General features: G+C 57.1%; 1 protein-coding gene across 1 annotated transcript; it reads right to left on the reverse strand.

The window, feature by feature from the left end:
- Window positions 1–20,434: 20,434 nt before the first annotated feature.
- TCF15 (transcription factor 15) lies at window positions 20,435–26,093 on the reverse strand. Its single transcript, XM_075011706.1, has 2 exons — window positions 25,456–26,093; window positions 20,435–20,985 (listed from the first exon to the last, which is right to left on the reverse strand). Exons 1-2 carry the CDS (start codon window positions 25,930–25,932, stop codon window positions 20,911–20,913), a joined length of 552 nt encoding a protein of 183 aa, XP_074867807.1. The 5' UTR covers window positions 25,933–26,093; the 3' UTR covers window positions 20,435–20,910.
- Window positions 26,094–26,293: the final 200 nt, after the last annotated feature.

Below are 26,293 nucleotides of genomic sequence, written 5' to 3' on the forward strand. Positions count from 1 at the left end.
ACAACAAGAAGTCCTGTGGCACCCTATAGATTAACAAACATTTTGGAGCATAAGCTTTCATGGAAAAGGACCCAGGTGCTCCAAAATATCTGTTAATCTATAGGGTGCCACAGGACTTCTTGCTGTTTTTGAAGATACAGACTAACACAGCTACCTCTCTGACACTTGTTACCATGCAAGGCAACTTTGATGAAAACACCTTGACTCTGCAAGATGTTTGTTCACTGAATGCACCCAGGAGGCCCATCTCCTGCACTCAGGGTTATACTGAAAGAGTCTTGTCTCTGTCCATAGACAAGGCGCCCTCCCTAATCTGTTGTAATGTCGCTGTTTTATCTTCAAGTGGTTTTGATTGTTTGCTGTTGTCTCTGACAGTTTTCTGTTGATAGTCTTAGGATGGAGAAGGATGCAACTGAGTTTTGCATTACACCACTGGCTAAACTCTCTCCTGCTGTAAGGGACCATCGCTGGAATATGCTGGCTCCTGGTGACTAATGTTTTTTATGGCTAACTATAAAGCAGCCTTTCCATATGCTTACGTTATCCTGAAATACCACCTGTGCACACTCCTCACAGTGACATGTTATGAGCTTTCTGTAGATCCCCAGGTTTACATGTTACCCTTTTGGGATAAGTGCCCTGCAAGAAGTGTATTTGGTTTAGTGGGTTTGTAAGGTCTCAGACCAGAGGTCATCATCTTCATCAACCATCATCTTCATCAACCAACCAGGGGCTCGGCGCCGATTGGTGTCCAATGCCTCCCTCACTATTTCCTTCCATCTTTCCCTGTCCGGTGTGGAGTGGCTTAGTTTCTGTAGACTAGCTCCGCACCAATTTACTACATCATCTACCCATTCTCTGTGGGGTCTGCCTCTCCTACTGGAACTGTCCATTATGCCAAATGCCAAATACCAGGGTCTTGATTTTTCATTCATTGTTCATCCTGCGGATATGCCCGAACTTCCTTTGTATAACCTTGGCTTAATCTAATTCTTGACCTTCCCCCACCTTCTACCCCTCTGCTCTCTGATTTGCTCACCTTGATCCTTTTTTTCCAATTTGTCCTCCTTGATAACTGTTTTTAGTTCTCTGTGCCTCAAATATTGAGTCTGTTCTGGTAGGGCGATGGTCTGCAGAAGTGGGTCTGTCCATGAAAGCTCATCACCTAATAAATTATTTTGTGAGTCTTTAAAGTGCTACTTGACTGTTTTTTTGTTTTGATTGTATATAGATGAGCACAGCTCCCTCTCTGTTACTCTTCTGCAGTAGGTTCTCTTGCGGCTGTATCTTCCCATATAATTCCTCATTGGTGACCTCCTGCATCCCTCCTCGTCTCAGGATCTTTCTATAACAACTTCTCTCCAACGCCAATACTCTTCTTTTTGAATCTTTTGTTATCACCCACGTCTCACATCTGTACGACATGCTGCTTGATGATTGCGAGACTGGAGGAGCTCACAAAGAATTGGGGACACTTTGCCAAGGTCCCAGGGTCCCAGGGCTGAAGTAATACTGGTGGATTGGCTGAGCTGTGTAAGATATGCTGGTAAAGTGCCTGGCCACGCTGGGTATGTCGACAATGCACACTAAGACTGAGGGGTGCGTCCCGGTGTTTCCAAGCCTGCATTGGGTGCCCACGTTGCATTGTAAACCTGGAGTTACAGTGGCTGCTCTGAGGTCTCACAGCTGTGCAAACTCCTCCTCACTGCACTGCATTCACCTTCTGGTCCTTCTAACTTTTTTCCATTTGTGTGCAGAATAAATTTTGTTCTGTGCACCAAGACACATGCGGAGGTGCACCACCAGTAGAAACACAGGCTGCCGGCTGTGGGCGCTCTGGTGAGCAGCCAGATGGCATTTGAATCTCTCGTGAGTGGCTGTCAATGCATTCAGCTTACAGGAAACCCTGCTTCTGACTCAGGTCAGCTGCTTGACCTGTGTGCACTGCAAAATGACAGGGCTTGGACCTGTGTCTCAGCAGGACTCAGGTTCTGACCCACTATCTAGAAGGGGCCCGAGTCCCAAGGTCCTGCATGCTGCTGCCCTGCGGGAGGCTGACTTGTGTGCGGACAGCAGCAGTGTGCAGATGAGTCACAGCCTGGGCTTAGTGTGCGGTGTAGACACCCCCGGTTGCGATTGCACCCAGCATGACCAGCGCTGCTTCGGACGAGCCAGAATACGGCTTGTAGGGCTCAGCTTGAGCTGCAGATGCAAAGCTATGCAGCCCGCCTGCTGCCTCCAGTCCTGGCAGTCAGCCTCCAGCTTGCAGGAGTAAGTTCAGGAGCAGCAGAGCGGCAGGAGGAGGAGGAAAAGCTTCTTGCAGCTGCTTGTGTTGTCTCCCCTTTTCTCATGAGCCATAATTTCAGCCCTGCCCTGGATGAAATGATGGGGTCACGTGGCTGCCAGCTCTAGCTGTCTCCTGTGGGGTGCAGGATGGCTCCTTTCAAGGAAATCCCTTTGATACCTTGTTCCCATTCCCACCCAGCCCCTCCTGCAGCCCTGGCCAACCTTCTCCGCTCTGCCACAGAAGCCCCGCTGGATGCTGCAGAAGTACATGGAGTGCTTCACATCCGTAAGGGACCTGGCTCCAGCTGGGGATCTGCCCTTTGGCAGCAACAACACTGGGCACTGCAAGGGTTGGGGGTGGGCACTGCAGAGGTGAGGGGAAATGCGGCTGGGAACCTGGGCTTGGTCCAGGACGTGGCAGAAACCTTGGGGTTTAGGCAGGGCTTGGTTTGTAACGAATGACAGGCCAGAGCTCAAGAAATTTTTTTTACACTGATAACCAATGCAGCAAGCCCAGAGGTGCCGGGGGGCTGTGATCTGCCAGGCCCAGCGGTGCTGGGGGGCCGAGAACTGCCAGGCCCAGAGGTGCTGCGGGGCTCTGACTTGCCAGGCCCAGAGGTGCTGGGGGGCTGTGAACTGCCAGGCCCAGAGGTGCCAGGATTGTGACCTGATGATTAAGCACCTGGTTTGTGTCTGTAGATGGGAAATGTCCTAGCACTTACTTCCCACCACGGAGCTAAGCTGAGCCAGAGGAGCCAGCCAGGCCGGCCGGGGAAAATCACTGCCTCAGCAGGGAAGATGAGCTCTGCGCGCTGCCTCAGCCACCCGCCCCAGACTGGCCTAGCTGGGACTCAAGAGCATCATATGCCTTAGTGACTCAGGTACGACATGGGTCAGCAAGGGGGCGAATCCAGAGAAAACACATCCTGGGTAGTGCAAAGAGGGTCACTCGGCAGCACAGCAAGAGAGAGACCTGATAAGATCACTGGGTAATGTTTCACTAACCAAATGCTCCTGGCAGCAAGGCGTAGGGCTTGTCTCCATTGTCATGCACTGATGGCTTAGGACCCAGCTAAAGCTTCCGAAACAAGTAAATACAGAACTGCATAGGGGGTGAGGCTTTCTCAAAGGCCTGTAGCCTTGGGGGGCAAGTGGTTTTCTCCAGGTCATTCATACTTGGTGAATGGCAGGGGAGATGGGACAGAGAGAGCTACCTGGATTCCACTGGAATAGTTTCATCTGGCTTCTGCTGGTTCCAGTTACCAGCGGAGTACAGAGCAAGGGGTCTATTGGTCTGCTGGACGCTGGCTCCTCAGACTGAGCCCCCAGGAACCAGTAGAACCCAACAGAGAATGAGTTGCAGCATTCCAGTGATGTCAATGGGAATTTGAACTGTGGGGGAGAGGGGGCAGGAGGGGAAGGGAGAGAGATCACATCCGTTTTGCTGGGACAGGGGAGGAGAGGAGGGCGGTTGTGTGTGAATGACCTTCTGGCAATGTTTCCGGGCCGCGTCTATTTCCCAGAACATCCCCAGGGGGAGTCCAGGGCCCCCTCCTTCACCTGACCAGCTCACCCATGACCAGTAAACTCAACATTCATCCTTGCAGGCATCTGTTTTCCCAGTTCTCCTGCTCCTACAGTTTAACCTCAAGGCGCTACCGTACCATGCCCTGCAGAGACAGCTTTGTCCCCTGACCTCAAGTGCCTGTGAACAAGACTGAACCTCATGCGCTTTTTCAGAAGCTCTTGCAAACCCACTCCTCCTGGCATGTGGTCTTGGGACTTCGCCCTGTGCTGTCTCCTCAGGTTCCCTCCACAGATCTGATCGGGGGGGTTTAGTTACTTTCTGAGCTGTGGCCGGTTAAAATCAAGTGTGATGGAAACACCGGGGTAGTGCCTCTTTCTGTAGGGTCAGCCTGCAAGGCAGCCCCAAGGCAGGGTGTAGGAGATAGAATCCTAGGGCTGGAAGGGACCTCAGGAGGTCATCTAGTCCAGCCCCCTGCTTCAAGCAGGATCAACCCCCACTAAGTCATCCCAGCCAGGACCTTGTCAAGCTGGGACTTAAAAACCTCTAGGGATGGAAAATCCAGCACCTCCTTAACCAACACATTCCAGTGCTTCACCACATGCCTGGTGAAGTAGTTTTTCCTAATATCCAACCTACACCTCCCCCTCTGTAACTTCAGACCATTGCTCCTTGTTGTCACATCTGTCGCTACTGAGAACAGTTTCTCACCCTCCTCTTTGGAGTTCCCCTTCAGGAAGTTGAAGGTTGCTGTTAAATCACCCCTCAGTCTTCTCTTCTGTAAGCTAAGCAAGCCCAAATCCCTCAGCCTCTCCTCATAGGTCTTGTGCTCCAGCCCCTTAATTATTTTTGTTGCCCTTCGCTGAACCTGCTCCAGCAAATCCACATCCTTTCTATATTGGGGGGCCCAAAACGGGTCACAATATTCTAGATGTGGCCTCACAAGTGCAAAATAGAGGGGAACAACCACTTCTCTAGATCTGCTTGAAATGCTCCTCCTAATGCACCCTAATATGCCGTTAGCCTTCTTGGCTACAAGGGCACACTGCTTACTCATCTCCAGCCTTTCATCCACCATAACCCCTCGGTCCCTTTCCACTGTACTGTTGCTTAACCAGTCAGTCCCCAGCCTGTAACACTGCTTGGGATTCTTCCTTCCCAGGTGCAGGACTCTGCACTTCTCCTTGTTGATCTGCATCAGATTTCTTTTGGCCCAATCCTCCAATTTATCCAGGTCACTCTGGATCCTATCTCTACCCTCCAATGTATTTACCTGTCCCCCTAGCTTGGTGTCATCTGCAAACTTGCTGAGGGTGCAATCCAGCCCCTCATCCAGGTCATTAATAAAGATCCCAAGCGTTAGGCCCAATACTCCTCATGCTCAGCTGATTGCCCAGGGCCCCTTGGGATTGGACTATCCTTGGCATTGCCCAGTGTTTCCATTCTCTCTGCCTCTCACCACAGGCCTTACATCTCCCAGTGATCTCTGCTGCCACAACCACCTTCTTGTCTGTGAACCTCATGCAGCACGGTCCTGGGTGACATTTACCAACTAATTTTTGAGTTTGTGACCCTCAATTTCTTGTAGACTCTTAGACTTTGAGCCCAGAAGGGACCATCATGATCACCTATTCTTCTTTGACCTCCTGCACATGGTGGGCCACAGAACCTCCCTTATTGCTCCTGTCCTAGGCCCTTCGCCTCTGGCTCTGTTACCGCATCCTCAAGTGACAGATACTATGCTAGTTACACTAATTTAAACCTGCAGGTGGCCCATTCCCCATGCTATAGAGGAAGGAGGAAACCTCCCAGGGTCTCTGCCAATCTGGCCTGGGAGAAAATTCCTCCCTGACCCCAGGTATGGTGATCAGGTAGACACTGAGCATGTGGGCAAGACCCCCACCTCCTTTGGCTGAAGCCATTTGCAGCTCCTTAATGCTGCCACATCCATCAGCTCTTTTTATCAATGGAGAAGAGACTATGCATTACAAAGACAGCTTCTCCACCTTTGATATTCATAGCCATCCCAGACAAGCCACCTAACAGAATCTTGCACTAAATAATTTTGCTCCCCTTTCCCCTGTCCCTCCTTTTGCCCCCCTTCTGTTCTATGTAGCTGATTTGTCAGTTATCATTTTTTGGGATGCAACCATGGGTTGTGATTAGTTTTGTTAAGGGTCGCCAGCACCTCGGAGCTGCCTGTGGCTCTTAAAGGAGCCATTTGCAGCTCCTTAATGCTGCCACATCCCTTTTGTCCCAGAGCTGATTTGTCCGTTTCATTTTTGTTTGTATCTCCCTCCAGCCACTGAGTGTGACCTCCCAGCCCCCACAACCTCCCCAGCCTCTGAATATCACTCCCCGCAGCCTCTCCAGCTTCTGAGTGTGAGGTTTAAGCTGGGCGAGTGAGAAAGGGATCGGTTTGGGGATGAGGGTCTTTCCCTCACCACAACTCGGATCAAGAATAATAATAACATAATAATTAACGATAATAAACATAGTGCTATTATCTTATTATTAATGTATTTCCCTTTTTCTGTGAAAAAAGTATTGTGAATATATAAACATGGGGGGCACAATTTTATATTCTGGTCTCAGGTGCAAAGCTAGCTAGTTACAGCTCTGTTCCCCCTGCCCCCAGTTTCGAATTGCCATGGGTCACCGAGTCTTCCTGAGCTGTCAGAATGGGTATCCATCTGGAAAAGCCTGGGAACTGCTGGTCTACAGTAACCTGCCCCCACACCCCCGCCTGGGCACAGTAAGAAGTGGCTCATGCTCCAGAATGGGGTTCTTAGGCAAGGACTGGGCCCCAGCGTGGTTTGCGGTCAGTAAGAACTTGCCCTTTTGAAATGGGGCATTGTCTGGCCATAACAAGCTGACCATGTATAACCCAGAAGCACTGAGCCCACTGAGGAGGGAGAGAGACATCTGCTCCACAGCCTTAGCTGAGAACCAGCTGGCTTATAGCTCATATGGTAGAGGCACAGGGGGTCACAGGTTTAATCCCTCCTGCCCACATCCAGGGTCTGTTCGCTTTCCACATGCACACCCCTGAGCTCAGCAGCTGCGAGGAGCATGGGGCAAGGTTTCCAAACACACTCACTGCTGGCCTAACTCTGCTTCCATTGACCCCCAGGGTATGACAGCGGCAGCGTAACGAAGTGTGGATGGAGGCTGTCCCAGCAAAGGCAATGCGGTTTGTACAGCTGTCTTCTGCTGCTGTGACAACTCCCTGAGCAGCCCAGCCGATGGAATGCTCCCAGCCCTGATGCTGGAGGGAGGCAGGCTCAGTTTAAGTAGCACACTGTTCCTCTGTGCAGGACAGAGCAGTTCAAAGGAACCAGGTGCCACAGGGCACTGACTTGGAGACGCGAGCCTGCCGTGGCACACTGGTGTGCCATGAGAACTGTCCAAGTGTGCCATGAAATTGTGGCAATTTCCCCCCCCAGCGCCTCTTTGCACAGTCACCGCAGCGGGTGGGAAGACTGATGACCCCACGCCCTCATACCAGCTGAGGCTCAAGCAGGAAGGCCGCCTGAGTCCCAGCTGGCATGAGGTTTGCCAATTCTCTCCCCACCAGCAGTGGCTTTTTACTGAGCAACCGTAAGGGGAAATGCCGACCCCGCGGGGCCCCCCTGGTGCCAGGAGGCAGCTGAGATGCTGCTTCCCAGCCTGAACGAGCTGGTGGGGAGCCTGCCCCCGCTTCCTGCTGTGGTAAGGGGGAGGGAGGGATCGTGTTGGAGCTGGGACATGGTTTACATGCTGCATCCTGGCTCCAATGGGCTGGTGGGGATAAGCACTAACCACAGTGAATGGGAAGTTTATGAGTAATCGATTTAGCTGAAAAAAGTGGGCGTGCTGGGGAACTGTTTGTCTCGTTGACATGCGTCATGTTACTGAAAAGGTTGGGAACTGCTCTGCTTGGGCGCTGGTTTCAGATGCCAGTAACCCAAAGCCATGCATTGTTTAGCAGCCTGTGTGCAGGAGTAGGTGTCATAACACCCCCCTCTCTGGGGCCTCAGTGAGGACTGACCCCAAACCCTCCAGTGGGAAGGCCATAACCCTCTGCCCCTTGAGCTGAAGACACAGCTCCTCTAGCTAGGAGCTCCTCAGACTCTTCTCCTCCAGCCAAGAGCAGATCTGTAACCCAGGACTCAGTGGTTCACATCCGCACCAGCTGGCCCCTTCTTGGCAGCCTCAGCAGAGAGGCCAAAGACAGGCCAGGCCAGGGTGACCGACCTCCCGTCTCCCTTGCCCTGGGTTGAGTCACTCTGAAGGGGCAGCGCAGCCGATAGCCGCGACCCCTCCATTCCAGGGGCGCTTGGTCCACTCCTAGCTGGTCACTGAGCCGTGTCCGTCGCCTTTGATCCCGGAGCCCTCGTCCCCCACAGACTTTAGACTCTGTGGCTGGGTCGGGGCGGAATTCTTGCGTGGTCACGTAGACAGGCAGGAGCCAGGCCGGAGGCTCCCGCTAACTCCACCAAACCTTGGACCTACCTAATGGAAACCCTGTTTTCCCACTTGTCTGGGAGCCTCACCCATGGGAGGAGCGGGGAGAGCTCCTGATTGCTCACTCTCTCACAGCCCCTCACCCCAGGTCAGTCCCATTAGGCAAGGGAGCAGATCGTCTTGGCTTGGGTATCTCCCTGTTGTGCTTTCCTTGTATTGTATGGGCCTGGGTCATCGAGGAAACCTTGCAGGTCCTTCTGCTGCCCAGTGGTCACTGGGGAAGCCCAGCCCCCTTCCCCCCATTGTCAGACTGCTGGCTGAAGCCTCGCTCTTGACTCCGGCAGCTAAAAATAGCTCTTTGTCAGGCGATTGTTCCGACACCTAAGCTGCAGCACTGACGTGGGGGCGAGGGTGGGACGGAGATAGAGATGGGGTAGTGGAGGTGGATGGGGCCGAGCGGCCGGCTGGGAATTGCTACAAAACTTTTGGCACTGCTAACAGCTCAGTGGCGTGTTCCTGTCGGACCCTGAGAGGGTGAAATAGAATAGCCACAAGGGAGGGTGGGGGGGTCAGAGCCCCTTCTACTCTGTGTCACCTGCCTCGCGGCACTGGCCCACTCCCCTGGCCGCTCTCTCTCGGCCACCATCTCTCTCTTGTCCCTTGCCCCCTTTGCTCCCAGTCCGTCCCCTGGCGGGTGCTTCTCTGGTTGGTCGCAGCATGGAGCCAGTTCTGCATGGCTGGCGGTGGGAACAGATGCTTCCCTCTGCTTTGCCTGAGCTCTGGCAGCTTTGTTTCCTTTCTGTGGGGCTGGGATGCTGTGCTGGGAGCTGGGGTCAGACCCCAGCCTCGGCATCGGAACCCCACTGAATTGCACCTGGGAAACGGAGCGGGCTGGAATCCAAAGCTGGACCCAGGTCTGAACCAAACTCAGCCCGGGGTCCCAGCTGGCAGGTCAGACCCCCCTGTGTTGGAGTGCAGGCCTCCAGGCCTCTTCCCTGCCCTGCTTCTCCGCTGATCCTGGTGGACTGTTGACTGCAGGTGGCCTCTCTGGGGCTGGAGCGGATTAGCCTGTTTTGAGGAAGCCCGGAACTGATTCCCATGGGCCGTGTTTCTCACTGACTTAATCCCTACACCCCGAGAGGTGTTACTGATCGCCAGGACCTGCTGTTGAGCAGCCTTCCTCTTCCACCCGCACACACATGCAGAAATAAATGGGGGAGAGGTAGATCTGTCATCAGCCAGCCTATCAGTCCTGCTGGGAGGGCCTGAGCCTTCACTGGCGTGCTCCCAGGGGTCCAGTTTCTAATCCTCTCTTTTAAACTCGATCTGTCAGCCCAAATGGGCTCTGCTGGGAGGCGCGGAAGAATCCAGCTCAGGTTGTGCAGAGCAGATTTCTAAGCCTTATCTGCCAGGTGCCCAGCACAGAAGCAAGGGCTGGATTCAGGCTCTTTCGGAGCCGTCTTCTAAAATCAACAAATCCTGGCTTGCGCCCCAGCCCCATGCTGGGTCCCTCTTCTGGCTCAGGGAGAATAAAATAAACAACCCGCCCCTGGTCACCTTTGCAGGGGGTGCGCCACCCTCCTGCCAGCAGCCTGAGCGCTTGCGAACACAGGGGCCCCGTTATTTGGGGCAATGTGAAAACCCTCCACATAATGATGTGGAAGAGAATGAGCTCTGCAGATACAGTTGTCTGGTGTTTGGTCAGCTCCGCCGGTGGGAACAGGAACTGTCTGGTTTGGGGCGGCCCAGGATGCTTCATCTGCCACGAACCCCAGGGGTTTAAAATCCCTTCAGGGTCCAGCAGGAGTCCTGCTAGTCAAGGGGCAGGGCTTTCCCACCTGTCAGCGCCGCCCAACGAGAGCTGCTCTGCCCAGTCCTGCTCCCCTACGCAGCTTCTCGCCCCAGTTCTGATAGCAGCCCAGCTTCCCATACCCTGGCAGGCTAGAGCACGGTGTGGCCAGAGCTGGTCCTCTTCATGCTGTTGGCTCCACCTCAGGTGCAAAAGAGCCAGCTGGAAAACCCAACTCAGACTCAGATGCTCGCCCCCAATCCCTGCCCCCTGAGGGTAGCATTCCCGAGCCTTTCCCACCGAGCCTGAGTTTTGTTACCAAACCAAAGCTCACGACCCATAGCTCGGGGTGACCCACTGAGCCGCTCAGGAGCGTCACAGTTCCTGTTCCCGTCCAGCCACCGCCAGCAACATCAAGCATCCCTCGTGCCATCAGCACACAAGCAGCGATTCCAACCAAAGCCACGAAACTCAGCAGGGGACGTTAGTGGTAAATGTGCTCACGAGGGCTCTTACCTCCCGCTATGCAGATTTCAGAGGCAAGACCAAGATTAGTCAAACTGTGGGGTGTTGTGTGTGGGGGGTGTTACAAGGTTATTATGTAGGGGGGAAGTGTCATTCAGAGCAGGGAGGCTCCAAAGGGGACAGCGCAGTAGTTAAAGGGGCGATACAGCACTGTGCTGTCCTTACCTCTGCAGAGCGGCTGACAGTGGCGCTTTCTGGCTGTCCCGCTCTGAAGTCGGCTCTGCCACCACCAGCGTCACCGAAGTAAGGCTGGCAATGCCACAGCCCCTCTATGATCACCTTGCGACCTGCTCCAACAGCCCTCGCGGGGTCAGGAGCCCCCCAGGGGGAAAGGTCAGTTTGAAATGCCTGAAACAATGAAATTTAAACTTTATAAAGCCTCTGGGTGTGAAATTGACCGGCGTGGACGGTGAATTTGGTAGGGCCCCAATTGTAACTCATGCAAATGAAGACAGCCAGGTTTGCCTTTGCCTTTGTCTTCTACAGAGGGGTGTAGAATTCAATCCTGAATGTAGTCTGGTCCCAGGGCTTGCACAAGAGACACCCCTATTCAAGAAGCCCTGTGGCACCTTATAGACTAACATATTTTGGAGCATAAGCTTTCATGGGCAAAGACCTGATTCGTCATCTGATGAAGTGGGTCTTTGCCCACGAAACCTTATGCTCCAAAATATCTGTTAGTCTATAAGGTGCCACAGGACTTCCTGTTGTTTTTGAAGATACAGACTAACTCGGCTGCCCCTCTGATACTCCTATCCCAGACTGCAATGGCTGGGAAGGGAATCCCTTTGCATGTCCTGGAACTCTGTGTCCAGGCACCATGCTCACTTGCTGGGTATCGTGAGATCCGCCAAAGATCTTGCATCCCCCAGCCTCTTTCCAGCACAGCCTCCCAAGCTCTGTGTTAGCTATGAGCTCTATGGAGAGCTCTGTTCAGGGAATGCACCAGCTCAGGGATGTTGCAGCCCTAGTCTCAGAGACTGTGACGTGGGTGGTCATGTCTAGTGGTTACAGCAGAAGTCAGGGCCAGAGCTGGGGGGCCAAGAGCTAGAGCAGACTCAGAGTCAAAGCCGGGGACTGGAGCAGTGGGGCTGGACCAGGCTGTCTAGGGTGAGGCAAGGCCAGGGCAAGGTCATGGTCAAAGCAGGAGCAGGGCTGGGTCTAGGGCGGAAGTAAGAGAGGAGCAGAACTAGAACAGGGCTGAAGCAAGGCAGGGAATGGCAGCCTGGGAGCCATCACACCCACGGGCAAATGCTTTGAACAGCACCAAACTGCTGCTGCTGGGCTTAGCAGCTGCTCTCTGGACTCTTCCACCCATCAGGCAGTGTAGCCAGTCAGGCAGTGGGCTGCAGTCATCAGGGTGCTATGAGATAGGCCCGGCTGCAGGCCGTGATGCCTAACACCTGGTGTGGGAATGCACTGCATGGGTCCTGCCCAGCTGCCCTTGAACACTTGGCAGCATTGCAGGCCAGGTGTGGGAATGCTCCAGATGTGCCCTGCCCTTGCACACTCAGCGGCATTGCAGCCTGGGTGTGGGAATGCTCCAGATGTGCCCTGCCCTTCCACACTCAGCGGCATTGCAGCCTGGGTGTGGGAATGCTCCGGATGTGCCCTGCCCTTCCACACTCAGCAGCATTGCAGCCTGGGTGTGGGAATGCTCCGGATGTGCCCTGCCCTTGCACACTTTATGGCATTGCAGCCTGGGTGTGGGAATGCCACAGATATGCCCTGCCCTTCCACACTCAGCGGCATTGCAGGCTGGGTGTGGGAATGCTCTGGATGTGCTCTGCCCTTGCACACTTAACAGCAATTGCAGCCTGGGTGTGGGAATGCCCCAGATGTGCTCTGCACTTGCACACTCAGCAGCATTGCAGGCCGGGTGTAGGAATGCTCTGGATGTGCTCTGCCCTTGCACACTTAATGGCATCGCAGCCTGGGTGTATGAGTGCCCTCCCCTTCCACACTTAACAGCATTGCAACCCTGATGTGGGAATGTGCCGGACATGCCTTGCCCATTGCATGCTCAAGGACCTTGCATCACGGCTTAGGTGGGTCAGATGCCCTTTCTGTGAATCATCCACTAATATCTGTCTCCCTCCCAGCTGTGAATGCAGCCCACAGCCATTGGCTCTGATTCACCCAGGAACATTCCCATCCAGGCATTCCGGTTCTTTGGAAATGCTGCCTTTCTCAGTAGACTCTCTGGGCTGCACCCCAGCAGAAAAAAAAAAAAAAAAAAAAAAAGGACTGAAATTCCTGAAGCATTCAGCATGGTGTGCTGAGCGCCAAAGAGGCAGGCCAGCAATTCCAGAGAGAGGACCACAGAGAAGTCCAAATCCAGGCCCAGTGAATCTTATCGGCCACGTCCAGCAGAAACCAGAAGCCTTCCACTCTTTGCACATCCAGCTGTGCCCTTCCGGAAGGGCTGGAGTTCCCAGCCGCTCTGGCCAGGAGCCCAAGCGTGGCAACACGCCCCCTGGTGCTAACAGGAAAGGAATTGGATGGGCACCGGCCTGGGATGCTTTGGAGCAGAAGGAGCTGTCCCTGGGGTCTGGGCCAGTTTGCCGGGGATCCTGCAGACCAGTTGACACCAGCTCCAGTAACTGGGGGGAGCCAGTTCCCTGCACGGCTGCACGAGGTTCTTTGGGGGAGCACCACCCGAAGCCCTTTGCTGCAGAAGGACATTGGAAGGCAACAGCCCCCTCCAGTCAAGCGGGTCCCACCATCTACCCTCCCGTGCTCCCGGAAGCAGAGCTACTGCCAGCTGGTGTGGCAGCTGCATTGTAAAGCTGGGGCTGGCTGGGGGTAAGCAATACCAGCACCTGTCCTATGTGAGCCATGCTTCAGGGCATCAGCTGCTCTCCCAGCGGGTCAGAAAGGAGCCTTTCCTTCACACCCCCATGTGCAGCCCCTCTCTCTGGTTATGTACCGGTGGAGTCTGGTTTCCTGCACCATGTCCTGAAGCATCAGGTAGTGGCCCATGCTGGAAGCAGGACACCAGAGCTGATGTACCACCTGTCTGCACCTTACTCTCGTGGACTGAACTCAGTGGAGCGGTGTTGATGCCAGCCAGCTGGGGCTCTGTCCGGAAGGAGCCTGAGGATATATATCACCTGCGTATCACAGCTGGCTGAGTTTCCTTGGGCTGCCAGAGAAGGATCGCACCAGCAGGGAAAGAGTTGTGGTGCAGGACCCCCTCCCTCAGATTTCTGTCCTGTCTCCACTTTCACAGGAGATTTCCCCAAGCCAGGGCACCTATCCCTTCTCTAGCCAGACTTGGCACCACAACAGGATCCTGGGCCCCAGACCTTGGCCGGCTCTGGAGCTGACTCTGGAATCCCCTTTCCAAGGCTAAGGCTCCAGGGAGCGATCCTGGGCTGAGCCCGAGGCAGTCTGGGGAAGGGCTGCAGCCACCTCTCCTTGTTTTCTTAGTTCTGCACCGAGGTTTGTGGCTAATTGGAGTAAGTGCGGCTCAGGTGACCTTCAGGCAGGGGCTTGAGTGGTCCCAGGGGGCCCTCCTGGACAGCCCTGGAAGGAACCAGGCCAGGAATGGCTCTAATTGCCTTGAGGGTTTTTCTTTTTCAATTTACTGACTGCTAAATACAAATATTACAACTTCCCCTTCTCGGGGTTGGTTTACGCAGGCAGCCCCCGGCTGGGCATTGTCTTATTGTTTTCAGAGGGAAGCTCCGTTTGGAAATTAACCTGCTTTTCACCCCGCGCAGTAAGTTTCACACCCTGTCCCTGCTGGCGATTGAGAGAGAGAGAGAGATGGAGGAAATCAGAGGGACACAAACAGCAGGGGGAAGAGGGCCAATGAGAAGGGGTCTGGGAGGCAGAGTGGCTGTGACTGTGGGATGCAGAGTATCGATCTACTCTAAATATACAGGATTTCCTAGAGACAGTCTTGACACGTACTCAGGGCACTGCACACTCACCCACAAGCAGATAGAAAAAACCTAACCTCTGTGCACTTTAATTTCCCTTTAAAACAACAGCAATAATTAACCCAGGCCAAAGCTCCTTGGACGAAAGGCCCTTTCTCACTGCAAAAAATTATGGAGATACAAAGAAATCTAGCAAATTTATTTGAGCGTCAACTTTCCTGGGTAAGACCCCCTTCCTCCGCTGCATCGGACAAAGTCCTTTTTACTGACGAAAGATGAAGCCCAAATAAACCTGTTGGTCTCCGCGGTGCCACAGGACTTGTTGTTTTTGCAGACACAGGCTAACACGGTTACCTCTCTGGGAGAAATCTAGGCCAGAAGTGGTGCGTGTGGATGGGTGTGAATGTGAGCCAGGGAGAGAGCAAAGCTCTTTGTGCCAGTGCCACGTGGGACACAATAGCCGCGTCTACACGTGCCGGCTACTTCAAAGTAGCGGCACTAACTTCGAAATAGCGCCCGTCACGGCTACACGTGTTGGGCGCTATTTCGTTGTTAACATCGACGTTAGGCCGTGAGACGTCGAAGCCGCTAGCCCCATGAGGGGATGGGAATAGCGCCCTACTTCGACGTTCAACGTCAAAGTAGGGCACGTGTAGACGATCCGCGTCCTGCAACATCGAAATAGCGGGGTCCGCCATGGCGGCCATCAGCTGAGGGGTTGAGAGACGCTCTCTCTCCAGCCCCTGCGGGGCTCTATGGTCACCGTATGCAGCAGCCCTTAGCCCAGGGCTTCTGGCTGCTGCTGCTGCAGCTGGGGATCCATGCTGCATGCACAGGGTCTGCAACCAGTTGTCGGCTCTGTGGATCTTGTGTTGTTTAGTGCAACTGTGTCTGGGAGGGGCCCTTTAAGGGAGCGGCTTGCTGTTGAGTCTTCCCTGTGACCTTGTCTGCAGCTGTGCCTGGCACCCTTATTTCGACGTGTGCTACTTTGGCGTGTAGACGTTCCCTCGCAGCGCCTATTTCGATGCGGTGCTGCCCAACGTTGATGTTCAGCATCGACGTTGCCAGCCCTGGAGGACGTGTAGACGTTATTCATCGAAATAGCCTATTTCGATGTCGCTACATCAAAATAAGCTACTTCGATGTAGGCTTCACGTGTAGATGTAGCTAATATGACATAGAGTGAAGGAAACGGGGCCAAGAAACCCATTTCAAAGAGTTTGTCCCTTTGAGAGAATTGATTCCATAGCTTCTCTATGGGCATTTTTTTTTCTGATATAAACTACAGAATAATGCAATGTACTGCAGCTTTTGGGGCCAGGGACATTTGGGTGGCAGAGGAGGTGCCGTGTATGGGGAAAGGAGGGGATAAAGATGGAAGGGCTTATTTAGTTTGCAGAAGGGAAGACTGAGGGGTGATTTAACAGCAGCCTTCAACTTCCTGCAGGGGAGCTCTAAAGAGGATGGAGAGAGGCTGTTCTCAATGGTGACAGACGGCAGAACAGGGTCCAACGATCTGAAGTTACAGAGGGGGAGGTGTAGGTTGGATATTAGGAAAAACTACTTCCCCAGGAGGGAGGTGAAGCACTGGAATGTGTTGCCTAGAGAGGTGGTGGATTCTCCATCCCTCGAGGTTTTTAAGTCCCAGACTGACAAGGTCCTGGCTGAGATGACTTAGGTGGGGTTGATCCTGCTTGGGGCTGTGGGGCTGGACTCGATGACCTCCTGAGGTCCCTTCCAGCTCTGTGATCCTGTGATTCTATAAGAGGAGCTACGGTGATGCCAGAGAGAGGGAGAGACAGAGCTCCCTGGTGGGAATCACCCTGGTGGGAATTACCCTGGTGGGAATTACATGACTTGCCAGGGCGAATGCCTGGGGAATGGGAACACCCATCGCTGAGTGTCACGGCAGCTTTCTGTCATCTGCCCCAAGCCGGCTGGGGAAGGGACAGCACAGGGTTGTTGTCCATTCAGGGGAGCCAGTAGCAGGGCACATTTTGCTGGCATGCCAGGCTCAGGGAGAAAGCACCCTGGGAGCGGGCGGAGGGCCAGAATGGAGCCTGGTGTGGTGCGGGGAAGGTGGGGCAGATGGGGGCGGCAAGGGGCGAGTGAAAATGTGAGGTCTATTTGGAGATTTTAAAACACCCCGCTGAGGCTCCAGCCTCCTATGACCTCGCTGGGCACCAGGGATCCCCTGAAGAGGTACTGCAGCCAGGCTGCTCCCTGCCCACCCCAGAGGTGCAGCGCTAGTGGGTAAAGCGAAGGCACTGGCTGGCAGGTGACTGGCAAGGAATGGAGCGCAGGGCTGCACTCAGGGCAGGGAGCTGTGACCTCCTCTGCATGGCACTGTGCAGACCTGTGGAGAGGGCAGCGCGTGCAAATGGCAGGGGGGCCTGGCACTGCAGCAGAGTTTCCTGCTGTGGGCACATGAGGCTGGGGGCTCCCCAACTCATCTTGGCTTTGGGGGGCATCTGACTGGTCCAGGGCCCAGAGCAGGAGCTAAGGTAGAAATCTAACCCCACGAGGCAGGCTGAGCAGCTGTGGTGAATGCAGCCCCCGGCTGAGCCCAGCCTACCTGCCGCAGTCTGGGCTGTGGATTCCTGGCTGGCTGCCCAGCAAAATGCAAAACTGCAAACCCTCTGGCTTTTGTTTCCGGACCAATCCCAGACCACACAGCGCAGGATCAGCTGCCTTGGTGGGGGGCCTTGCGGTGTCATGCTGCCCTCTGCTTCTGAACTGGGCTGTGACTCCAGGACAGGCTGTGGGTGTAGGGGACAGGCAGTGAGTGACTCTGGGACAGGCTGTGGTGCTGGGGTGATTGGGGACAGGCAGTGAGTGACTCCGGGACGGGCTGTGGTGCTGGGGTGATCGGGGGTGGGCTGAGTGACTCCGGGACGGGCTGTGGTGCTGGGGTGATCGGGGATGGGCTGAGTGACTCCGGGACGGGCTGTGGTGCTGGGGTGATCAGGGGTGGGCTGAATGACTCTGGGACGGGCTGTGGTGCTGGGGTGATCGGGGGTGGGCTGAGTGACTCTGGGACGGGCTGTGGTGCTGGGGTGATCGGGGATGGGCTGAGTGACTCCGGGACAGGCTGTGTCTCTCGGCAGATCCGCGCTTTGCAGAACGAGTAACGCAAGGACGAGGGTGTTTACGTGGGTACATTTCCCATCCTGCTTGCAATGGCCGAGCTGCTGCTCTGCTAAGCGGGCTCCTGGTTTGGTCTGGGTTCTTGTTGTCACAGACCCATGCTCTGACGGAGGAGCCAAGGGACAACGTGGTGAGAAGACAGCAGCCAGCTGTTTTAACAAAGGGCACTGTGTAAATTAGCCCCGTGAGTTGGCCTGGTCCCCACCCCCGCTCTTCCCCCGATTACATCCCAGGGTAACGACTGACTCTGGAGTTGCACCCCTGGGTGAGCCCAGAATCAGGCCCAGCGTCGCCAGGTCCCAGACTGAGCTGGCAGCGTTACCAGGACGGTTCAAACCGCCCTCTCCCCCGGCCCTGCATTTTGTTTGCTTGTTGTGGCTCAGCCAGCTGGACTGAGCCAGCTCCGTAACTCTATTCCGCCCGCCCCCAACACCCCGGTTTGCTTTGACTCCCAGCCCGTTCCAGGCACTCTCCTGCTCCCCGAGCCACGCGTCACAGGCTGGGGCTGGCTTTCGGGCCTGGCTGCAGATAGCACCAGGCTGAACTCGCCCCTGGAGTCCCAACCCACAGGCCTAGTCTGGCCCAAAGGGGGTGTCATTGTGGGATGTCAGTGGAGAACCCAACCCGCCTCGTGTCGGTTCCTCCAGACATTGGGTCAAAGCTGAGTCCAGGATCTAACACCGCAGCTGGGCAACCTCCTGCCAAATCCAGCCAGCCAAGCAGCCCTCTGCTGTGCTGCCAGGCCCTGGCGCAACCCGTCTGCCCCCCCCTTCCATTCTGGGAGCCATTAGCCCTGTTTTCCCAGCTGGATCAGCCCCCTGCACATCACCCTGGCTCCTTCTGCCACCTGCAGCACGCACCATGTGCCCGGGGATTTAAGCGGCTTGCGGGCGGCAGGGAAGGAGGGTAGACAACTCCCCAGCCCCTCTGCCTTCCAGAGTCTTCAGCCCTTCAGGGTTAAACTCTCCCAGCGCCTGAAGTATTTGGGAGGGGCTGGGGAGGAAGAAGAGCGGCTCTATAAAAAGAATGCTTGAAAACACAAGTTATGGGGGGGGAGAAAAAAAAACCCAGGAGCAAAGTGCAGCTGCATTTTGGGTTCCAGTTCCCAGGTGATGTCAGGCTTGGAGCCTATCCAGCCTCGGCCCCTCAGCGACGGTCGTTGTGGGTTCAGCCCTGAGTGTTTTTCCTTCCTGAGACTCGGGGACACCTTCCTGTCTCAGCCAAGGCAGGCAGGAGCCATTCCAAGGGTGTCCGAGATCAGGAAGAGGGCGAGGCCAAGCGAGGCAGGCCGGGACAGCAGCATCTCCGGCCGGCGCTGAGCTGGGAGGAGCAGCACGCGCCTGTGGGCTGGGAGGAAAAGAACACGGTGCCCCCAGTGAGCAGGCTGGGACAGGCCCCCTCCCCACCAGCGTGGGCCTGGCTTAACCCCTTCGGCCCAACAGCTGTAGAGCAGGGCCGTGCCCTGTGCCCTGGCAGTCAGCCGGCCCTTCCTCGCCCCAGCACTTTCCATGTTCACAGCGTTGGGTGGGGCCCCCGTCCTGGACTGCACCAGGGTGTCGTGCCCAGAAACACTGGTGCTTTCGGGATCACACTCCCCGCAGGGGAGCTAGCGAGCCCTGCAGGGCTGTGCCCTCCCAGGTACCAGTCAGTGGCTGAGACACCACAGGCCCACTGCGATCCCAGCTCTGGGCTTGGCCTCCGGCCTTGGAGGCAAACGACACCTCCCTTTAACTGCCCAGCCCTGGCACTGTAAACACCACAAGGCCCTGCCCCCCCAATAAACCCAAGGAGGAGGATTCTGTGCCCCAGAACTGTTTGGAGAATCTCACGGCTGTTTATCGGGGTCTGGTACACATTAGATACACCAGAAACAAGCTGCTCCCCACCCACCGTCGCTGCCGGACCTTTCGCCCACAGCTGTGCCTGGGCTGTCACTACATAAATCAAACCCTGGGAGCAGGGAGCTGTCTCGAGGGAGGGGGCAGGCTGCAAGGCACTGCCTGGGGACCAGGACAAGCTCCCCCTTTCTCCAGCTCCACGAGAAGAGAGGCAGGGCAGGGAGGTGGCTGTTTTGCCCACTCTGCCTAGAATCACCCCTCAGGGGGGCCGCTGCATGGGGGGGGGGGCAGTGAGGTGTCACCACAGCAGGGCCATGTGTGGGAAGTGGGGCTCTCCCCTTGGGAGGCGCAGCAGGGGGAAATGCGTCCCTTGTCCCCATGCGGGAGGCAAAGAGAGCCGGTGTCTCTAAGGGTGAAGGGGTCAGGCCTGGGCCCTTCTCACTGCTGTGCCTGGGGAGCCCTGAGTCTCCCTCAGCACAGCTTGGCACCAGCTTCTCTTCCCGGGTGACTTGGAGCCAGATGATTGGCTTGCACATCTGCGCACCCAGGGAGACCTGGGGACTGGAGGAGCCCAGAGGTCAGAGCCGTCCCTAGTGAGGGGACCCTGGAAAGGTCTGTTCTATAAAGGGAACCCTGTGTGCTTGGGAAGCAGCTCCCAGGCCCTGCTATTCCGCAGCTGCAGCTGACAGCAAATGAGTCACGAGTTCACTGGACTCTGAGGTCACTGCGGCCCTCACACCTCTCCCAGGATCCTCCTGGCAGCGCTGAGCCTGGGCCACCAGCTACTAACCGAAGCCCCTGGGCTGCGCCGAGGCTGGCAGCACATGGGACGGCTGCTGCAATCCCAGGGGCTGTGCATTCCCACAGTCAGACACCCGCTGCAGCTGGGCCAGTTTGGACCCGCACGGAGCCTGGCTCCCAGCTCTCCTCCGACTGGAGCTGCACATCATGAGAACAAACAGGGGGTGGGGGGGACCCGCCCACAAATGATCCAAAAATAACTTTATTTTCAAACCAGCTGAATATGAAACAAACAGTGACTGCGGAGACCTGCAATAACCTTACCTCTCAAAGCTCTGCCTTGACACTGACCATTGAACAATATCTTACACACATGCCCTGGCCCGCTCCTCTGGCCTGCGGCCACTGGGCCAACGCCCCCTTGCAGAGGTCCACGAGCCCTGCTGCCCCCGGGCTGGCCGTGAGGGACAGGCGCAGTGGGTGGCAGAGGAGCGGTCGTGCTCTCTCCTTTTCTCATTCTAAAGCATCATTCTGCCGGTCAGTCCAAGTCGGTGCAGCCCCAGCCCCCTGTCTCTGTGGGGTCCATCTCACACAGGCCCTCCCCTTTCCTTGAGCTCCAGGGATCCCTGGCTCCTTCCCCACCCCGGTCTGGAATAGCAAGCTCCTGTGTTCTGGGGGTTGGCCGCTTGGCCTGGCTTCTCAGGCAGATGCTCCTGTGGCTCGGGCTCATCTCTGCGGCACCCGCATGGGGTTCACCCCTCGCGCCTTCAGGCAGTTGGCCCCCAGCTCCCGTCGGCTGCCCTGCAAGAAAGGAAAGGGAAAGCTGGAAACATGCTGCACCCCCTCTGTGTCCTGGGGGCCCCGGACAGCTGGGCTGTGCCCCAAGCCTCTGCATTGTGGGGCACAGACAGGAGGCCCCTCCTGCAGTTTGCTGTGGGAGCCGGTGTTGCTGGCTAACTCTTGTGTAATGGAGCCAAGCAGGAAGTCCTCACCTCAGGCAGATTTCTGCCTAACTTTGCTGGGGATTTGGCCTGACTGACACCCGTAGCAACGCGCTCAGGGCAGAGCAGGTTGCAGTGGGAGCTGCTCCTTCCCCAGGGCTTCTTCTGTGCGTTGGGACTCTTGCAGCAGACAGAGCCACCCAGCCATGGCAGAGGGCTTGCCCCCAAAGTGATTGGGGCTGATGCACCGCTCTCTGCCTAGGACTGTCTGCAACGTGCCCGTGGGACAAGCCCCGCTCTAGCATCACTCAGGGTGGGCATCTGCCAGAGCTACTCCGACACATGGGACGGGCCAGTCCTTGCTGTAGTTCACCTGGGGGAACCAGAGAGCCCAGGTGTGCGTTCCCACCGGCAGAAGGAGGTCTGGCTGCAGTAGGGCTGTGACTGCCCTGAAATTCTCCCTTGTGATCAGCCAGCAGCCAAGCTGGTACCGGAATGGCCAGAGCTCAGGTTAGGTCAGAGAGCCCGGCTAAGGAATGCAGGGAGGGGTATTTGCAAGCTCCACAGCAGACAAAGGGAGGGTCTAAGATGGGACAGGCTGGGCTGCAGCTGGCAGGCTGACCTCTCGCCTGTTCTGGGGATGCCAGATGGATGTGCGATGCTCTGCAGGTTCCAAGGCCAACAGGACATCTACACCTAACAGGGAACCTTGCACAGAGCAGTTCTCCCTCCCCTCCCCTCCCAGCCCTCTGCCTCCTGACTGTCTCCTGCCGAGTGTCAGGAAGTTCCCAGATGCTTTTCTGGGGACCCCCGGCTGGCAGCATAACTCCTCAGTCCTCCTGAAGTTCTGTTTATTCCCTAGTCTCTGGAAGTGAAGCCCTTGCAGAAACCAGCCTGGGACTGACCCGCAAGGGCGGGTAGAGGGGAGGGTGAGCCTCAGAGCACCTTGGGGCTACAAGACAGCAAGCCCCTGGCCAGGCAAAGAGCTGATCGAGAGTCGTCCCCCTCCCCAACCTAGAGAGTTCCAAGCAGGTCACAAGGGCCGGCTAAGGAATAAAATTCTGGTCTGCTGGAAAATACCTTGGTACCTTCCCATCTGATTGTGCACTGGCCCCCAGGGAGTCACTGCACACCCCCCCCCCCCAAAGCAACCCCACAACCATTTAGAGAGACCAGGAATCTCTAGGGACACAGATCCCAGAACAGGCCGCACCCTGCCTGAGGAGCTGCATGCCCCTCCCAATTGCCAGCCCTGGCCTCGGCTGGGGCTCCTGGGTGACAACAGGGTAGGATCTGCAACAGGCAAAGATGCCAGTGGGTATTACAAACAGATGCCAGTGTCCAGGAAACCAGCCCCCTCTTCCTTCCATCCCACAGTGCAGAGAGGGACCCGGCTTTGTTCCAGGCTGGGGCTTGCCCACCAGGGAGCTCTAATCACAGTAACGACCCTTCTTTGCCATCCAAACCAGCTAGGAGATGGGACGCCAGGTCCTGCCCTCCCACGTGCAGGGCAACTGGTGCCAGTGACAGCAACGCCCATCTCCCTGCTGAGCACAAGCCAGCACCGGTGGGGTTGTACCGGCTCTTCCTACCCCCTTGCTCTGTAGCGCCCTGCAGTTCTCCCAGCTTGCCCAGGCCTAAGGCATTATGGCCTGTAGTAGCCCAGCTTTTGGGCCACAGCCCCCCCTCACTCTGCTGATGCGGCCTCTGGCAGCCTCTCAGCCACCCTCGTGCGTGCGCACACACGCGATGCGGGCTCAAGGCCGGGACTCGTTTTCATGGTTATCTGAGCCAGGACTGGAGACCAGCTCTCTGGGGCAACAGGTCACAATACACAGGGTCTGTACTCCTGAGCCCACAACACCCCCATCACTGTCAGCTTGGGCTGGACTTACAGCCCATCCCCCCACCTCAGAACCGGCTCATGGAAGCCCCCCCCCCCCCCAATAAAGGCCTGACTGCCAAGACCCAGCGGAGGCCAGGCAAAGCGGCAGCAAAGTCCAGTGGCTAGGACGTGGGTGTCTGCCAGGCCTGGGAGCTCGCCCTGGCTTTACCAGTGACCTGCAGAACGAGTCCCTCTCTCAGCATCTCTGCTGGGGGAAAGAAACGCCTGATGGCCGCAGATGGCTGATTCCTGCTTAGACCGAGTGCCCATTGCCACAGGCCGGCAGGAAGGCTCTGCTGCTACCGTCTACTGCCGAGATGGCGGTTCGGCTCCCAGAGCCGAAAGCTCGGAGCAGCGGGAGGAAATTCAGACGGGGGGGGGGAGGGCTTCCTGACACAGTCAGTCTATCTAGGCATGGAAATGGCAGAGGCTCCCTTGCTGGGGCGGCTGAAAGCTAGGCTTACCCCAGCACTGGTCAATGTGCTCTACTGGGGAACAATCCTGCCTTGGGAGCAGTGCTCCCTGTAAGCCGAGCACTTGGCAGCTGCCCACAAGAGACTAAAATGCCACCCAGCTGAGTATCAGGGAGCCCATAGCACCCACCACCAGCAGTGGGTCTGGGTGGTGCACAACTGCACAAGCTTCAGTGCACAAAAATTATTCCACCCCAATGGGAGGAATTAGACAGAACCCTGCTTGGGAGGGAGAGATGGTTCTAAACCTTCCATTGATAGCTGAATGCTTGTCTCCCGCCCACCCCTCCGCTGGCAGCTGCGCCAGCTTTTGGTTAAGCAAGCTTTTGGTTATCACTACCGGCCTCACAGGTTAAGGGCAAGTTTCCAAAAAGGGATGAGGCCAGATCACCCCTGTCTCATGCCTGAGTCTGGGGGCATGGGGAACAGCTGCAAACCAAGGCACTGAGATTGGTGCAGGACCTGGATCACTATTCAGTTACAGGCCCAGATGGTGGGGGCTGTGTGTGTAAGTGCGGCAGGGAATTGAACACATGCATAGGCCTCTCCTGAGGAGCTTTGCACTTGGAGTCTGGTCTCCCAGTTCCCATGCAGCAGCAGCTGCAACCCCCTGGCAGCCCTTCCCAGAGAGTGGACCATGATGCGGGTACTCTGCCAAGGCTCTCTCTCCTCTCCTGCACTGTTCTGGACAGAGCTGCAGCAGGGCCTGGAGCCCAAGCAGCTGATGGCTGTGACCTGTAGCCAGAACACCTGAGATAGGCTTCAGGGGTAGGTTCCGCTTTGAGCCACTGCACACCTCTGTCTTGCTTTCCCCATTTGTACCAGGGCAATTTCGAGACCTTCTGGCTCTTCCCTTCAGTTCCTGGGAGCCGGGCCTTAGCGAAAACTAAGGATTGGGCCCAAGATTATGAAATCAGTGGAGGAAAGCTGGGCCCCAGTGTAACCCTGAACATGCAGAGCCAGCAACACACCGTTGGGATGTCTCTCGCTCGGCCTTTCCAAAGCTGTGAGCTCCCCTGAACTAAGTGCCAAGGGAGTTGCTCCAGGATATGAGATGCGGCAAAGTTGAGGCCCTGCAAGCAGTTGCCCTGTGGCCTGGGGAAAGGGGACAGCTGGGAACTGAGCTGGATCCAGTCTCAAGATAGGTGTCTCTATCTTACCCCTACAAGGGCTGAGCTGACCCCAGGGCCTGCACACGCCCGATGCTGAAGGAGGTTTGGACTCAGGCCTGGCTCTCCAACTCCCAGCAAGATCAGGCCCAACCTGCAGGAGGCCTCTCACAGAAGGGGCCTGTGTTTTTGGGGGTCTCTCCTCCACGCCAGGGGCAGGAGTTCAGCATTTCCAGGACAAGCAAGACAGCCATGAGTCAGGGGACAGCTCCGGAGATGCCCCCAGTAGAGCCATGCAAGCAGGCGTGTTCCACAAGGTGCAGACACGTGCAAAGGGAGTCCGTTCTCCGGACTATACCTTCACGCTCATGCCACTGGGACAGCTATTGCTTGTGAAGGGAGACACGAAGAGCCATTTAGCACACTGGGATCTGCCTACAGAGGCAGCCTGGGGCCCTGCAGCGGGTTCCGTTCGCTACGTGAGAGTCAGGGCACCCCTCCGTGCCTCAGTTTCCCCATTTGGGCAAGGGCACTCCCAGACCCTCAGCTGAAAGCCCCCACCGGCACCCAGCGCCTCATTTCACTGGGCCAGACTCTGCACCCACCCCACCCCCGGGCACCCGCGTGAACCCAGGCGCCTTCGCCACCCCGCGGAGACCCCTGGGGCTGGGCTGGGCGCGGGGACGCAGGTGGGAGCTGTGCCACGCGCCCAAGGGCAGGACAGGGCTGAAGCAGCCGTACCCCCAGCGCTGCCCGCACTCCCAGCCCCCAGCGCGGGCAATCAACGCCCCAGCACCCCACTCAGCGACTCCAGGCCGCCCGTGCAGCTGCCGCCGCGGGGCCCCGCGCCCGGGCGCACTCACCCCTCTGCGCTGGTTGCTGAGGCAGAAGGTGCAGATGCTGCGGGGCTGCGCCGCGTCCCGCTCCCCGCGGGCGCCGTAGAGGGCGCTGAAGCAGGGCTGCCCGTCCTCGCAGCCCTCCCCGAGCAGCAGCACGTTGGCCAGGTGGGCGATGTAGCTGGAGGCCAGGCGGAGGGTCTCGATCTTGGACAGCTTCCGGTCCATGGGCTCGGTGGGGATGAGGGTGCGCAGCGCCGTGAAGGCGGTGTTGACGCTCTGGGTCCGGTCCCGCTCCCGGGCGTTGGCCGCCTGCCGCTGCTTCACCAGCCCCACCTGGCCGGGCTTCCGGGCCCCCTTCCGCCGCCGCTCCAGCCCCTCGCAGCAGCCGTAGGACTGGTCCGAGGCGTCGCTCTCGCTCCGGGTCTCCTCGTCCTCCGAGAGCAGGCCGAGGTCGGGGTACAGCACGCGCGCCGCCACGGGCCGCAGCATGGTGAACGCCATGGCGGGCCCGGGGCGCCCCGGGAGCCGCCTGCAGCCGGGCGCCTGGCCTCGGCGCGCTCCGGCTCCAGCTCCCAGCGCCCGCCGGGGGGCGCCGCAGCGGCGCACGCAGGACGCCTCCCCGCCCGCGCCGCAGGGCCCGTCGCCTTCTCCGGCGCGGGGCAGCTCGCTCCGGGGGGGTAGCGGCCGGGGCCTCGCTATATAAGCCCGGGGGAGGGGCTCGGCGGCCGGAGCCGGTGCCCCGCCAGCCAATGGGGAGGCCTTGGACTTCTCCGCCCAGCCAACCGGAGCGCGGCGCTCGGCCGGCCCCCGGGATTCGAAGCGCGCGGGCGCTGGAGTTCGCGGCTGCAGGAGGGCCGGGAGC

Source organism: Carettochelys insculpta, chromosome 17 (genome assembly GCF_033958435.1).
Source record: "Carettochelys insculpta isolate YL-2023 chromosome 17, ASM3395843v1, whole genome shotgun sequence".
Classification (NCBI taxonomy): domain Eukaryota; kingdom Metazoa; phylum Chordata; order Testudines; family Carettochelyidae; genus Carettochelys; species Carettochelys insculpta.